Source organism: Notolepis coatsorum (assembly GCF_963971535.1).
Source record: "Notolepis coatsorum genome assembly, chromosome: 1".
Classification (NCBI taxonomy): domain Eukaryota; kingdom Metazoa; phylum Chordata; class Actinopteri; order Aulopiformes; family Paralepididae; genus Notolepis; species Notolepis coatsorum.
In genome coordinates this window covers 218,396,977-218,412,293 of record NC_140165.1, presented here as the reverse complement: position 1 = coordinate 218,412,293, position 15,317 = coordinate 218,396,977, and the positions used below count along the sequence as shown (strand labels likewise).

Below are 15,317 nucleotides of genomic sequence, written 5' to 3'. Positions count from 1 at the left end.
ATGATGAAAAAAAAATTAAATAAAAAAATAAATAATGGAAATTCAGTCAGGCCACCCAAGAACTACTTGCTACAAAACTCACATATTCAGAGAAAATATTTTAATGTGATGTTATTTTATGTTGAGTACCTTTTAAAAGTTGTTCAAAATTAATAATAATCTCTGCGGTGGTCAGGAGTCAGGTCTTGTTAGTCGTGTTGCCGTTATCAAGATGGCGGTGGAGTGAGCAGACCTTTCTTGAGAGAGACTTTGATATAAACTATTTTCTTTATTATGACAATTTTGCCCATGTTATTCTTTTCTGCATTCTATCTTTTATATTTTAAATGTAAAAAGTATATTCTAATTACAGCAATATAACCTCAAATAGCATTGTGCTGGTGCTTAATTAAAATATCTGGGAACTTCACTAGTGCCAAAAAGAAGGGTATCCACAGATAATACATCCACAGAGCTTTTAGAATGGTGCAGAATAAAAGTATTGCTTTTCCCCCAAAGAAATTATTGATTTATGATGATGAAAAAAAAATTAAATAAAAAAATAAATAATAGAAATTCAGTCAGGCCACTGAACTTAGAAGCAGGCCAGGACAGTGTTTCTAGGTGCAGCAGCGCAATAGTTAGAGATAACCTAGGTGGGGAACAACCAGGAGATCACTGCAACTCACACAAGTTGGAGAACTATCTCTCTCTCTCTCTCTCTTGCTCTCACACACACACACAAAAGGAGCCGCATGTGATTGGTGGAGGCGGGACCCTTACAAAAAACTGTTGTTGCTAATCATTGACACATGCTAGCCTGTAATAATCCCCCCCAGAAAAATCTACTTTGCATTTGATATATTGCAAATATATGCCATCACACACACTGGCATTTAAAGGGTTAGAATTATAAAATGAATGTGGTGTTATGATCAGGGCTGAAGTTGAATAAAAGATTGTATTATTTTCAATCTGACATTACAAAAAAACTGAAAATCCATCAAAATCAGTGTTGTTGCTAATCATACATATGCTAGCCTGTTTTTTAACAATAATTTGTGATGCCATCACAAACACTGGCATTTAAAGGGTACAAATAAAAGAATGCAGGAAATGAAGTCTTTGTAACAAGAAATGTCCTGGTGACCCCCAGACCCCCTGCTTAAAAAGTGGCCTGACTGGGGCTATATTTTGCACTATATTTCCTGGCCTGAATGATTTCCCCAGTCCGGCCCTGGTTAAAAGCCTCCAATGCTTATTAGTGTGTGTGCGTTTGAACGTGTGCATGTTTCAACCATACATTTCCATTTATAAAAAAAGAAGAAAAAAAAAGTTTACCTCCTATAATAGTGGGGGTCGCGGCTCTTTGACCCCGTTATTTTTGGGTTGCGGACTGAAAAGTTTGGGAACCCCTGCTCTAGTCTAGTGGGACATCTAGTGGCTCAATGTTATCTATAGCACCATCTAGTGGCTCAATGTTATCTATAGCACCTTTAAAACCCCAATCCACGATTTTCATATATCTGTGGATGATAAATAAACTATTTGGAACTTTAGTGTTTACCAATGATACAATAACACTAATAAACCTTTTACAGCCACAAAAGAGTGAATATATAAACGGACAGTTATGTCAATATCTATAAACAACTGCCTCCCTATGAGCTAGAAGAGTGCAACAAGACTTCTTGGAGTTGGTCCACTGATATTGAATGAATCATATCATATTTTAGTTTTATTTAAATGTAGGTCTTACAGCTCTGGTAAATGAGACCTGTCACAGTGTCCTAGATGTTGTTCCATTACTCACTGTCTATGGAGCAGCTCCAGAATTAATCTCTTGATGACATCATCACTAGAGTCTTGTCTCTTTGGTATTCAGCTTCAGAGAGACATTCTATTTCAGGGTGTATTTTCAGATATTAATTGTATTCTGCTTCAGTCTGTGCTGCCCTGTTGTACTGTGTCTCCCTGGGGGAACAGTTAGCAGAACAGAGCAGAATGGGACAGGGTGTGACTGTGAGTGGGATGGGATGATACAGAATGGTATGATATGGTACTGAATGGTATGGTATGGTACAGAATGGTATGGCATGGTACAGAATGGTATGGCATGGTGTGGTATGGTATGGTAACTTACGGTACGGGATAGAATGGTATGGTACGGTATGGTACAGAATGGTATGATATATAATGGAATGGTATGATATGGTGACAACCTAGCATGTGAGGCAGAAGTAGCAGCCGGACAGAGGAACATGAAAGATCTTTACAGAATCACAAGACAACTAGCGGGGAAGAACAGAACCATTAGCCGACCAGTGAAGAATAAACAACAACTCATCACACAGGAAGCCCAACAGCTGGACCGCTGGAGGGAACACTTCCAGGAACTCCTAAATAGACCTCCCCCAGAAATAACACCAGAGATCAGCAGTGTCCCATCAGAAACATTGAAGGTCAACTGTGATATCTAAGGATGAAATAACCAGAGCCATCAAAAAGATGAAGGCTGGAAAAGCACCAGGAGTTGACAACATCCCCCCTGATATTCTGAAAGCTGATCCCAAAGCGACTACAGAGGTTCTATACCACCTCCTCAACAAGATCTGGGATACAGAGGTAATCCCAATAGAATGGAAAACGGGCTTAATGGTCACCATTCCAAAAAGAGGAAACCTCAGTGAATGCAACAACTGGAGAGGCATAATGCTCCTGTCCGTCCCTAGCAGGGCTGGACTGGGACCAAAAATCTGCCCTGGCATTTTTGGCCCAGACCGGCCCGTCATAATCGGTCGGACACCACCCACCAGTACACCATCCTTGCAGACCCCTTAAATATGCGTACCTACTGTACTATTCCCCCAACCCACTACAAAGCTTGGTAGTAAGTGCCATGAACAAGTGTACCAGTGCAAGTGGACCAGTGTACTCACTCGCTCTTGGCTGAATCTTGTTTTGGGTGATGTAAAAACATCTGCATCATAGCAGGCTCAGGGTGGACAAAGTAGTCTATAGCCTGTTCATCCCTGTCTCTCTCCTCCACAACCTGGCTTGACTAGACATAAGGAGAGAGAGAGATGATTACAATTAACTGGTACATTCACGTCCAGAATGGTTGGAATTCCCTGACAAAGATGTGCAAAAAGCTGTAAAATTTAAACAATACCATACTGGTAATGAGCAAATAGTTGTTTATTCAATTAATGCATGGAGCTGTTCCATTTTATTTCATTTGATACTAACTACTCAGTTCATACAGATTTCAAGTATTCAAATATCAATGATGAATATTGCATAAGGTTTACACAGTTAATAGATCACCTTTTTGTTTTATATTCATGTTCAGAGAGGAGTAATAGTTAGAGCTTTGTATGTGATTTATATGGCAATTAAATCAATGGTGTGCTTGTTTGTTTGGGGAGTTTGACCTACAGTTAATGTGCCTACCACGTGAAGGTGCATGCCCAATGGACAGCACAAAAACAATTTGTCTAGGTAGAGACTAGAGCTACCACAGATAGTAATAAGTTATAAGAGTAAGTAATCCATACCCTATATATCCTAATAATTACCTTATTACCATACTTGGCTGAAAATAAACTTTGCTGCCTGTTGTGAATGTGTCTTTCCCTGTAGGCTAATACATAAGTAGGCATACATTTTTGTAGTTGAGCAAAAATTTGCAGTTGAGTAGGCATTATGTGCTGTGTTTTTATGTTTTAATGTCTTCCATCGAGGACCACCTTGGAAATAAGTGTTTTAATTAATGCTTTTAGGTGATATCCTCAGGAATATAAATTGGTCAAGATAATTTGTTTTTATGATGTGTTTTTAATTTCCAAATACAAATCTAATCAAATCAAAAAAGCAGCTTTTGCAGTTGAGCTACATGTGTTGTATATTATACAGCCTTTTCATGCATCTTTATCAAGGGAACCCTTATCCTAATGATTTTTTAAATAATATTATGATGATACGATATGGACCTAGTAGTTGGGTCATCTGTGGCACTTCCGTGACCGTGGAGAGCGAAGGTCCGTTTATCAATGGATTTGTCATCTAGGAGGGTTAATAAAAAATGTTTGCCGAGGTGTATTTTTAAAAAAGGCAGGGAAAATTTGTGAGAGACCAAAATCCAAAATGGCTGCCGTGGAAATGAACTTTTTAATGGTTTGACTACAATGATGGACAATACATGGTACCAGCCCCCTCTCAGTCATGTACCAGCCCCCTCTCAGGTATGTACCAGCCAGCCCCCTCTCAGTCATGTACCAGCCCCCTCTCAGTCCTGTATACCAGCCCGCTCTCAGTCATGTGCCCACCCCCTCTCAGTCATCTACCAGCCCCCTCTCAGTCATGTACCAGCCAGCCCCCTCTCAGTCATGTATACCAGCCCCCTCTCAGTCCTGTATACCAGCCCCTTCTCAGTCATGTATACCAGCCCCCTCTCAGTCATGTACCAGCCCCCTCTCAGTCATCTACCAGCCCCCTCTCAGTCATGTACCACAGCCCCCTCTCAGTCATGTATACCAGCCCCCCTCTCAGTCATGTACCAGCCCCCCTCTCATTCATGTACCACAGCCCCCTCTCAGTCATGTACCACAGCCCCATCACAGTCATGTACCAGCCCCCCTCTCAGTCATGTACCACAGCCCCCTCTCAGTCATGTACCACAGCCCCATCTCAGTCATGTACCACAGCCCCCTCTCAGTCATGTACCACAGCCCCCTCTCAATCATGTACCACAGCCCCATCTCAGTCATGTACCAGCCCCCCTCTCAGTCATGTACCACACGACTGGCGGGGGGGGGGGGGGGGGGGTGCTTATTAAGAGATGTGATTGGGCCAGCCCAGTGTCAGTCAGTACCAATGGGCCGCTGTCCCAGCATAGTAGTGGGCCGGTCGTTGACGTTATGTACCAGTCATGTACCAGCCCCCCTCTCATTCATGTACCACAGCCCCCTCTCAGTCATGTACCACAGCCCCATCACAGTCATGTACCAGCCCCCCTCTCAGTCATGTACCACAGCCCCCTCTCAGTCATGTACCACAGCCCCATCTCAGTCATGTACCACAGCCCCCTCTCAGTCATGTACCACAGCCCCCTCTCAATCATGTACCACAGCCCCATCTCAGTCATGTACCAGCCCCCCTCTCAGTCATGTACCACACGACTGGCGGGGGGGGGGGGGGGGGTGCTTAGTAAGAGATGTGATTGGGCCAGCCCAGTGTCAGTCAGTACCAATGGGCCGCTGTCCCAGCATAGTAGTGGGCCGGTCGTTGACCAAACATAAAAAGAATTAGACGGTCAGTTGAGGAAAGAGCAAGCAGGTTTTAGGAAGGATAAGTCATGCACAGACCATATTGCTACTTTAAGAATTATCATCGAGCAGTGTGTTGAGTGGCAAAACTCCCTGTACATGAATTTTGTAGACTTTGAAAAAGCCTTTGACAGCCTAGATAGGGAAGTACTTTGGAAACTCCTAGGTCACTATGGCCTACCCTCTAAGACAGTGGTTCTCAAACTACGGGTCGCAACCCAAATTGGGGTCGCGGGTAGGTGACAGTGCATTGGAAAGTAAAAAAAAATTATAAAAAAATATATACAATTATAATAATATTTTTTTTTTGTTCTGGAAACCCTTCGTCCCCGTGTCCAGTCCCCCTCACCGGGCCTCTGTCCGCGTTTCCGGCCCCCGTCGTCTGGCCTTTGTCCCCGTCTCCGGCCGCCCTGGCCCTTTGCCCCGCCCGCCCTTCCCCGGGTTTCCCTCAGGTCCTGTTCCTCGGGTCCCCTGCTGCTTTGCCCCTCCTGGGTTCTTTTCGCTGCCCCCCGGTCCCGGCTCTCCGGGTCCTCGCCCCCCGTTTTTTCCGGGGTCTCGGCCCCCCGCTTTGCCCGTTCCCGGACGGTCTTACCGGTCATCTGGGATCCGACCCTTTGGGGGGGGGGGGTACTGTCATGGTCCCAGCCAGGGATCATGCTCGAACAATGTGAACAGTGTTTTTCTGCCGCCCTCTGGTGGCCACACGCAGCAACTCCAGATCCTGGACTCTCTGTGGCATTCGAGTCTAGGTTTGCTGGATTCCTTTAATGCTTTGTTGTGTTCTCTGTTCATCTGTGCGTTTTAGCTTGTGTTTTTAAAGGTTTATCTTTTCATGTTCCTTTAAAGGTTCATCTCCCTTTTCACATGTTTTTATTGGTGTTAACTCTTTTACATATGTATTTGCTAAGTGTTAATACTTTACATGTTTCCCTTAAGGCTTATCCCTTTCACATGTTTTTGTTAGTGTTAACTCTTTTACATATGTATTTGCTAAGTGTTAATACTTTACACGTGTCCCTTTAAGGCTTTCCCTTTGCACTTGTTTTTATTGGTGTTAACATCTTTACATATGTTCCTTAAGGATTGTTTCTTTTAGATATTCCTTTACACTTGTTTTTATCAATGATGTGAGTTGTTTTGCTATCCTGTGTTCCTCAGCCATGGCCTGTTGCCAGCTGGCACTTGTTAGTAATCACAGGGCAGTATATAGACCTGCCAGTTCCCCTCATTGATTGTCGCACCATTGCCCTGTTTCAGTGGATTGTTATCACAGTTGGTTTCGGTCACTTACTCACCTTTGTCACCGTATTCCCCGTGAGTCCTACCTAGGGAGTAACATCAGCAGGGATGGAGGAGCAGACAGGGACATAGAGGCACGCATCAGCAAAGCACAGGTAGCATTCAGGATACTCAGGCCAATCTGGTTGTCCAAGCAACTGTCCAACAACACCAAGCTACGGATCTTCAATACCAATGTGAAGACTGTCCTGCTTTACGGCTCTGAAACGTGGAAGACTACCGAGGGCCTCACAAGCAAGATCCAGGTGTTTGTCAACAAATGCCTGTGCTACATCCTCAAGCTGTGGTGGCCCATCAAAACCACAAATGAAGAGCTGTGGAGGATAACCAACCAGGACAGCATAGGTACGACCATCAAAAGGAGAAAGTGGAACTGGATAGGGCATACCCTTAGGAAGGACTCAAACAACATCACTAGACAGGCCTTGGACTACAACCCACAGGGGAAGAGGAAAGCCGGTAGGCCGGGAAACACCTGGAGACATTCCACACTCCAAGACCTAAAGAACATTGGAGTGAGCTGGCAAGAAGCAAAGGCCCTGGCAAGAGAGTGAGATGGAGAGCTCTGGTGGACGCCCTATGCCCCCCAACGGGGGAAAGAGGATTAAGTCAAGTAAATCATGATATGGTGTGTTACGGTATGGTGCAGAATGTTATGGTATAGTATAGTATGGTACAGAATGGAATGGTATGGTATGGTATAGTATGGTATGGTACAGAATGGAATGGTATGGTATGGTATGGTATATTATGGTATGGTATGGTACAGAATGTTATGGTATGGTGTGGCATGGCATGGTACTGTACAGAATGGTATGGTACGATACGGTACAGAATTATATGGTATGTTATGGTATGGTATGATATGGTAGGGTAGGGTAGGGTATGGTATGGTATGGTATGGAACGGTATGGTATGGTATGGATGGTATGGTATGGTATGGTATGGTATGGTATGGTATGGTATGGTATGGTATGGTATGGTACCATAGACCAGACCAGACCAACCAGAACAGAACAGAATAGAACAGGGCCGTACATTACAGGAGATGACAGGACAGATCACACAGACTGACACACACACACACACACACACACACACACACACACACACACACACACACACACACACACACACACACACACACACACACACACACACACACACACACACACACACACACACACACACACACACACACACACACACACACACACACACACACACACACACAGGGCAGGTTGGAGCTTTAATATAGAACTCGTTGGTCAGAACACAGTGGGCTCTAACTATAGCACTGGGATTGAAGAGGTAGGTATCTTTGTGCTGACCCTGATATACTAGTAACAAAAGTTTCCCAGTTATTGGCGGAAGTCCAGGCTGAACAGAATGAGATCACACAGTTTCTCCCTCATTACTACACACAAAATCAAATGACTAGACATATTTGGAGTTACAGTAGTAGTACATTAGTGCAATGGTACTTGACAACATGAGAATGTTAGTATACTTTCTTTTTGTACATTCAATCTTTTTTTTTAAATATTTTAAATCTTTTTCCCCCTTCTTTTTTTTTCCGTTTTTCTCCCCTCCCAATGTTAGTCGTTATGCCAATTCCCAATCCCCTTCCTGGTCGTTGTGCACTCTACCCCCTACCGTTGGTCTGGGAGGGCGGAGGCTATCCAGCCCGCGTGAATATTAAAGGCGGCCAATCAGAGAAAAGCCGAACACAAGTTGGTTGCCTTTAATATCCACGCATCCAGCCCACCACTTCTTTTCACCTGGCAGCGCGGACTCTCACTGAGAGAGTGTAACGTGTGGAAGGTCACACTACCTCCCTCCAGATCCTTCCCTCACTGTGCAGGCGCCCCGACCGAACTGTAGGAGTCGCTGTTTACAACGACCCGGACCCACCCACCGGCTTCCCTCCCGCTGACTCTGCCAATCGAGCCAGTATGACGGCCGGCCAAGCCGGAAGCAACGCTGACAGCCGGATTCGATACCAGTGTCTCTTGCGTTGGTGACGAGCGCTTAGTCCGCTGCGCCACCCAGCCGCCCACATTCAATCTTTTGCTTCATATTCTCAAATCTCATTATTTCACAATCTCAGTAGTTTTCCCTTTCATCTCTATCTCATTATCTTACCACGTCTTACCATGTGTATGTGTATGTGTGTATGTGTGTGTATGTGTGTATGTGTATGTGTATGTGTATGTGTATGTGTATGTGTGTGTATGTGTGTGTGTATGTGAATGTGTATGTGTGTGAGTGTGTGTGTGTTTTCAGAGCACCTTCTTCTGTGAGTGTGAGGACGGCTACACAGGGATCTTCTGCGAGGAGTTTGATGCCTGCCACCAGAGACCGTGTCACAACAACGGCACCTGCACCGACGTCAGGCAGGGGGACGAGGGACGGAACTTCACATGCGCATGTCCTCCAGGTGTGTGCAAAGTAAACCCATGTGTGTGTGTGTGTGTGTGTGTGTGTGTGTGTGTGTGTGTGTGTGTGTGTGTGTGTGTGTGTGTGTGTGTGTGTGTGTGTGTGTGTGTGTGTGTGTGTGTGTGTGTGTGTGTGTGTGTGTGTGTGTGTGTGTGTGTGTGTGTGTGTGTGTGTGTGTGTGTGTGTGTGTGTGTATGTGTGTGTGTGTGTGTGTGTGTGTGTGTGTGTGTGTGTGTGTTTGTGTGAGCAAGCACATCATGCACCTGCATTTTTGGAGGGGGCACAAATTCACACAAATATGTCCACAATGCAAATTAAGAGAGAACAGATAAAAGGAAACTGTCGGCATGGCGATAGCAGCGTTTTCATATACAACTAGAAGAATGTGAAGAATGTAAGTACTATAATGTGACAGTCAAATCGCGCAAATTATAATAAAGTATTATTTTATATTTTTTCGTTTTTTCTTCTTCATATTATCACAGTTTGAATGTTTAAGAACATGTTTACTATAAAAGCTAACAGTATCTCTAATAGTAACATTTCTTTGTTTAAAAAAGGCTGTTTTGAGACAGATGTTCCTCATTGCGTGGGGGCAGAATTACATTTGCATGTGAATCAACGCAAGTGCTTTGTTGGCACCGGCGTGTCCTCTGAGTTGATGCCATCAGTTGGAGATCACAAACGGACATCACATTTCACATGTCATCGTGATTTCTACATGTTTACATTTAAAGATGGTGATCCCTAGATGCCACACAGCAAGTTTCATGAGAACACACCAGGAGAACTGATGAACACACCAGGATAACTGATGAACACACCAGGATAACTGATTAATATAGACCAGGAGAACTGGTGAATATAGACCAGGAGAACTGATGAATATAGACGATGGAGAACTGGTGAATATAGACCATGGAGAACTGGTGAATATAGACCATGGAGAACTGATGAATATAGACGATGGAGAACTGGTGAATATAGACCATGGAGAACTGATGAATATAGACCATGGAGAACTGGTGAATATAGACCATGGAGAACTGGTGAACAGACCAGGAGAACTGATGAACACACCAGGAGAACTGGTGAATATAGACCAGGAGAACTGATGAACACACCAGGAGAACTGGTGAATATAGACCAGGAGAACTGGTGAACAGACCAGGATAACTGGTGAATATAGACCAGGAGAACTGATGAACAGACCTGGAGAACTGGTGAATATAGACCATGAAGAACTGATGAACAGACCAGGAGAACTGATGAACAGACCAGGAGAACTGATGAACAGACCTGGAGAACTGGTGAATATAGACCATGGAGAACATACGGTTATCTATATAACCATAGTTATGTGAGTAATAGCAGCGCTCTGCGCCTACTGGAATATATCCCATATCAGTCTATATACTGAATACATTTCTCCACATGTACCTATACACACCCATCCACCTGGCCACACCCCCATCCGCACCTCTACATAAGCAGGGGTGTGGCCATACTAACAGCTCCTTCCCAAGTCTTTCACCACCAAGGCGAAGACCACGGGTCCTCAGTGAGTCCGGCGCAGAGCGCCGCTATTACTCACATAACTATGGTTATATAGATAACCGTATGTTATGTTACGTCATAGCTTACGCTCTGCGCCTACTGGAATACAGGAGCTGAGCAGAGCAGAAGCCCGACAAATGTACCCGCTGAGGCACCCCACAACCATCAAGCACCCGGACCCCCCTAGTGGAGGACGGGAGGGAATCGGATCCGACTGTGCGAAGAGGGTCTTAGAACTCAACGCACAGGGTGAGCAGACCGTGGGACTTAGCTTCCCAAAGAAGAACCCACGACTACACAGGCGCGCAACCCACATGCCACTAGGGAACGAACGGGAAGAAGAAAACCCCTGTTACAACCCCTAATATCACGGGGTCAAGGGCAAAAACCCAACCCCGTGGCAAGGCCGTAGCAGCGGAGCGCGAAGGAGGACCCAGCCCCAGGAAGGGACTGAACCCCCCCGGAAAAGGGGGCCCGGTGAGGCCAACGACGCCGCAGCATCGAGACCCCACCAGGCGGTCACTAGTGACACCACCCCCCACATGCCCATCTCGGGGAGTGAACACTCTGGATCACTGCTACTGTACTATTCGGCAGGCCTACCATTCTGTCCCCCGTGCTGCACTGGGCAACAGTGATCATCATCTCATCCACCTGATCCCTCGCTACAGGCAGAGATTAAAACATTCAAAACCTGTAGTGCGGAGCTTCAGAGTGTGGTCCAATGAGGCATGCGAGTGTCTCCGCGCCTGGCTGGAGAGGCTGGAGAGGGCAGGCTGTGACCAGGACTTTGTTGAGTGGGCGGGGCCTGAGGCTGGAAACAACCTGGATGACTACACAGACACTGTGACATCCTTCATCAGCCTCGGCGAGGAGGTGTGTGTCCCCCTCCGCACTAGGAAGATCTACAACAACAACAAGCCCTGGTTTTCAGCCCAACTCAGGCGGCTGAGGTCGGAGAAGGAGGTGGCCAGGCTCAGTGGTGATGCTCATCGGTTCAGGCAGGCCAAGTACAAATTTGCCAAAGAGGTGAGGGAGGCGAACCTTCGCTTCTCAGAGAAACTGTGGCAGCAGCTCTCTGAGGGGAATTCCTCCTCCGTTTGGAAAGGCCTCAAGACCATTACAAACTATAAGCCGAAGTCACCACAGGCGCCTGATAACCTCCCCCTGGCGAACGAGCTAAACACATTTTACTGTAGGTTTGAGAAAGAGGTTCCCCCCCGCCCTCTTCCTTCACCCACTCGGTCACAACCTCCATCCCCCCACCCCAGTGCCCCCCCCCCCCCCCCCTCCCCTCTCTCTGTCAGTGTGAGAAAGGTGAAACGGCTGTTTTCTAGTCAGAATCCCCGGAAGGCGGCCGGCCCGGACTCTGTCTCCCCCTCTGCCCTGAAGCACTGTGCTGACCAGCTCGCACCGGTGTTTACCACCATTTTTAATGCATTGCTGGAGCTGTGTCACGTCCCAGCATGCTTCAAGGCCTCAACCATCATCCCCGTCCCCAAGAAGGCCAAGGTCACGGGCCTTAATGACTACAGACCTGTCGCCCTGACCTCTGTGGTCATGAAGGTCCTGGAGTGCTTTGTCCTGGCCCACCTGAAGCTCATTACTGATCCTGTGCTGGACCCGCTGCAGTTCGCGTACAGAGCCAACAGATCCACAGAGGATGCTGTGAACATGGCTCTGCACTACACGCTGGAACATCTGGACTACGCGGGCAACTATGTCAGGATATTGTATGTGGACTTCAGCTCGGCCTTTAACACCATCCTTCCACCCATCCTGGAGCACCAGTTATCCCTGCTGCAGGTGCCGGCCTCCACTCGCAGGTGGATTACGGACTTCCTCGGCATGACCATCTCCCGGGATTTGAAGTGGGAGCTCAACATCACGGGCCTGCTCAAGAAGGCCCAGGGGAGGATGTTCTTCCTCCGGCAGTTAAACAAATATAAACTGCAGAGGACCATGATGGCCCAATTCTACACGGCCATCATTGAGTCCATCCTTACCCACTCCATCATCTCCTGGTTCCCCGCTGCAGCGGCAAAATACCTCGCCAAGCTGCAGCGGGTGATTCGCTCCGCGGAGAGGGTGATCGGCTGTCCCCTGCCCTCCCTCAGGTCCCTGCACGACTCCAGGGCGCTGAAGAGGGCGAGGAAGATCATGGCCGACCCATCCCACCCCGGTCACAGCCTCTTCACCCTGCTCCCCTCTGGGAGAAGGCTGAGGATCCCAAAGGCTGTGAAAGCTCGTCACAGACTGAGCTTCTTCCCCTCAGCCGCCAGGCTGATCAATGCCTCAGGTCCCCCCCCCCTCTGCCCCCAAGTGACACTGGCACAATGACACTGACTGCACTGCACTAGTCCGTACTGGAACTCTGCACTCTTCACTTATATATATATATATGTATTTTATTGATTAATCCTCCACTGCACTGTTTCGTTTCTTGTCATGTGTCTGTGTTGGTGTTGTTTACTGTGAAAAAAGAAAAGAAAATGCATACACTGTATTGCTGCAACAATTACCAATGTGTTTTTACACAAATGGCTCAATAAAGGAATCTGAATCTGAATCTGAATCTGAATCGCCAGCGTATCGGACATGGCCCATCCAAGAGCAGGCCCTTCCCCCCTACAGTACGCCGCCCTGAAGCACTCAAGGGGCTACACCCCCACAGCGGGACCAGGCAGCGCACCAGGGAGACAACCCCCAAAGAGGATGATCCCTCAATCCAGGTAACAGGTCAAAAGGACTCGACCTGAGCCTGGAGCACTGCGGACTAGACAGGCGCCAAAGGGGTCTGCTGAAAACAGCACCCCGGCGGAAGGGGCGTACGGTATGCTGTGCACCATGTCGCAGCCTCCACAAAAAAAACACCCTCTAGAGGGGCAGAGGCAGAGAAGGCTGACACGATTGTTAGACGTCATGAAAGGTGCGGGGGCACACTCGCAGGCAGACGGGGTCAAGCCCGGCCTAACCCGAGAGTCGACTCCGCTACCAACACACCTGGAAACCAACCACCACCCAACAGGAGGCGGTTGTTCCTGAATATAGACCATGGAGAACTGGTGAACAGTTATCACCTTTAGCCCATGTGTGTAGACTACAAAACCACGACTGGCTAGCTAGTTTGTATCTGAAAATGTAAATTGTATCTGAGGAATATGTTAGAGCTCTATCAAATGCCCCCTTCTGTCTCTGTGTGTGTGTGTGTGTGTGTGTGTGTGTGTGTGTGTGTGTGTGTGTGTGTGTGTGTGTGTGTGTGTGTGTGTGTGTGTGTGTGTGTGTGTGTGTGTGTGTGTGTGTGTGTGTGTGTGTGTGTGTGTGCGCGAGCGCGTGCGTGCGTGCGTGCGTGCGTGCGTGTGCTCGCTCATGCTACATGTGAAAGTGTATTATCCGTGACTTGGAGGAGTCAGTCATGCTGATGTCTATAAGCCTGTCTGTGTGGTCTTGATTAGGGACTGTGGAGACAGAATAGAAGCCAGTCTCCTGTTGTAGTAAATGAGAAAGAGGGAACATAGAGAGAGAGAGAGAGAGAGACGGCAGGCTTTGATCATGCCAGTTAGGGTTATTTTGAGACTTTAGTGCGGACAGCTCAGAGGAAGGTAAATTACCTGGTGGAGGCGGAGGAGACCGGGGCAGCTGCTGCTGATTGGCAGCCTCTTCCCATTAGGGACTGGTGCTAACAGGCCGTGTGGCTGGCTTCCTCTCACTAACGAGAAGGAAAAACAAGGAGTGGACACTGCTGTCACTGCTGCTAGAAGCAGTCGGGAGTGGAACATATGGATAGAATGGCGAGGACTTTCAACAATCTCTCCAATTTATTCTTTCACACAAAGAAACTGAAAACTTTCACAGAGCGCTTGTCCCCATGACCCGCCGTGACGACACTGTCCACTCCTCACTGTCCACTCCTCACTTTTGCTTTGAGAAAAATCAGGACACGGGCATCTCGACAGCCATGTCGAATGACACTTGGAGCCACAGAGTGATTGATGTTTTACGCTCAGCTGGAGCTTCTACTGATGCTGTTCTGCGCTCTCTTCAAGACAGCTTCAAGAGTATACAGGCTGCCTTCTCTAGCCTCCATTTGAACACATCTAAAACAAGTCAAGTCAAGTCAAGAGTTTTATTTGTCACGGCATACGAGTATACAATGAAATGCGGGTGGTCTTGCCCGCAACAATGTGCATAATATAATAGTAATAACATATAATAGAATCCAATAGAACGACATTGTGCAATAAAACAAGTAAACAGAGTAGGGCATATCGGTATATGTACATACCGTAATTCCTCTAATAGTAACCCCGGCTTGTATTTGTTTCAACTGTAGCGGATACCAGGCTTGTATTAGGAGGAGGCATGTATAAGAGAGAGGCCTATATATATTCAAACCGATCATAATGAATAAATCAACATTTTGTGTCAGTTTGAACCCAGTAAAATGTACTGGGTTAATTTATTGAAACCAAGTACTGTATGAAATACGGTAGTAAACAGTGCAATTACAGGTGGTCAAAAAAAGTTAAATAAAGTAAAATAGTGCAATCACAATACTGGTATAATAATAATAATAATAATAACAACTTCGTTTTATACAATTCTGAGGTAGGCTTACTCTCTTGGTAAACATTAACACCATACCATTATATGGTATTTACTGCACAGCCAGGCCAGCATATAACAACAATAACAAAATATACCCGGCTTGTATTA

The 15,317-nt window shown here is 46.6% G+C and overlaps 1 protein-coding gene across 1 annotated transcript in view; it reads left to right on the top strand.

The window, feature by feature from the left end:
- The window catches only part of dner (delta/notch-like EGF repeat containing), a 325,026-nt gene that overhangs the window by 249,396 nt on the left and 60,313 nt on the right, over positions 1 to 15,317 (top strand). Inside the window, exon 6 of the mRNA XM_084332911.1 lies at positions 8,892 to 9,045. Within this exon, the coding sequence (XP_084189037.1) occupies positions 8,892 to 9,045 (154 nt within the window). The remainder of the gene's footprint in view (positions 1 to 8,891; positions 9,046 to 15,317) is intronic.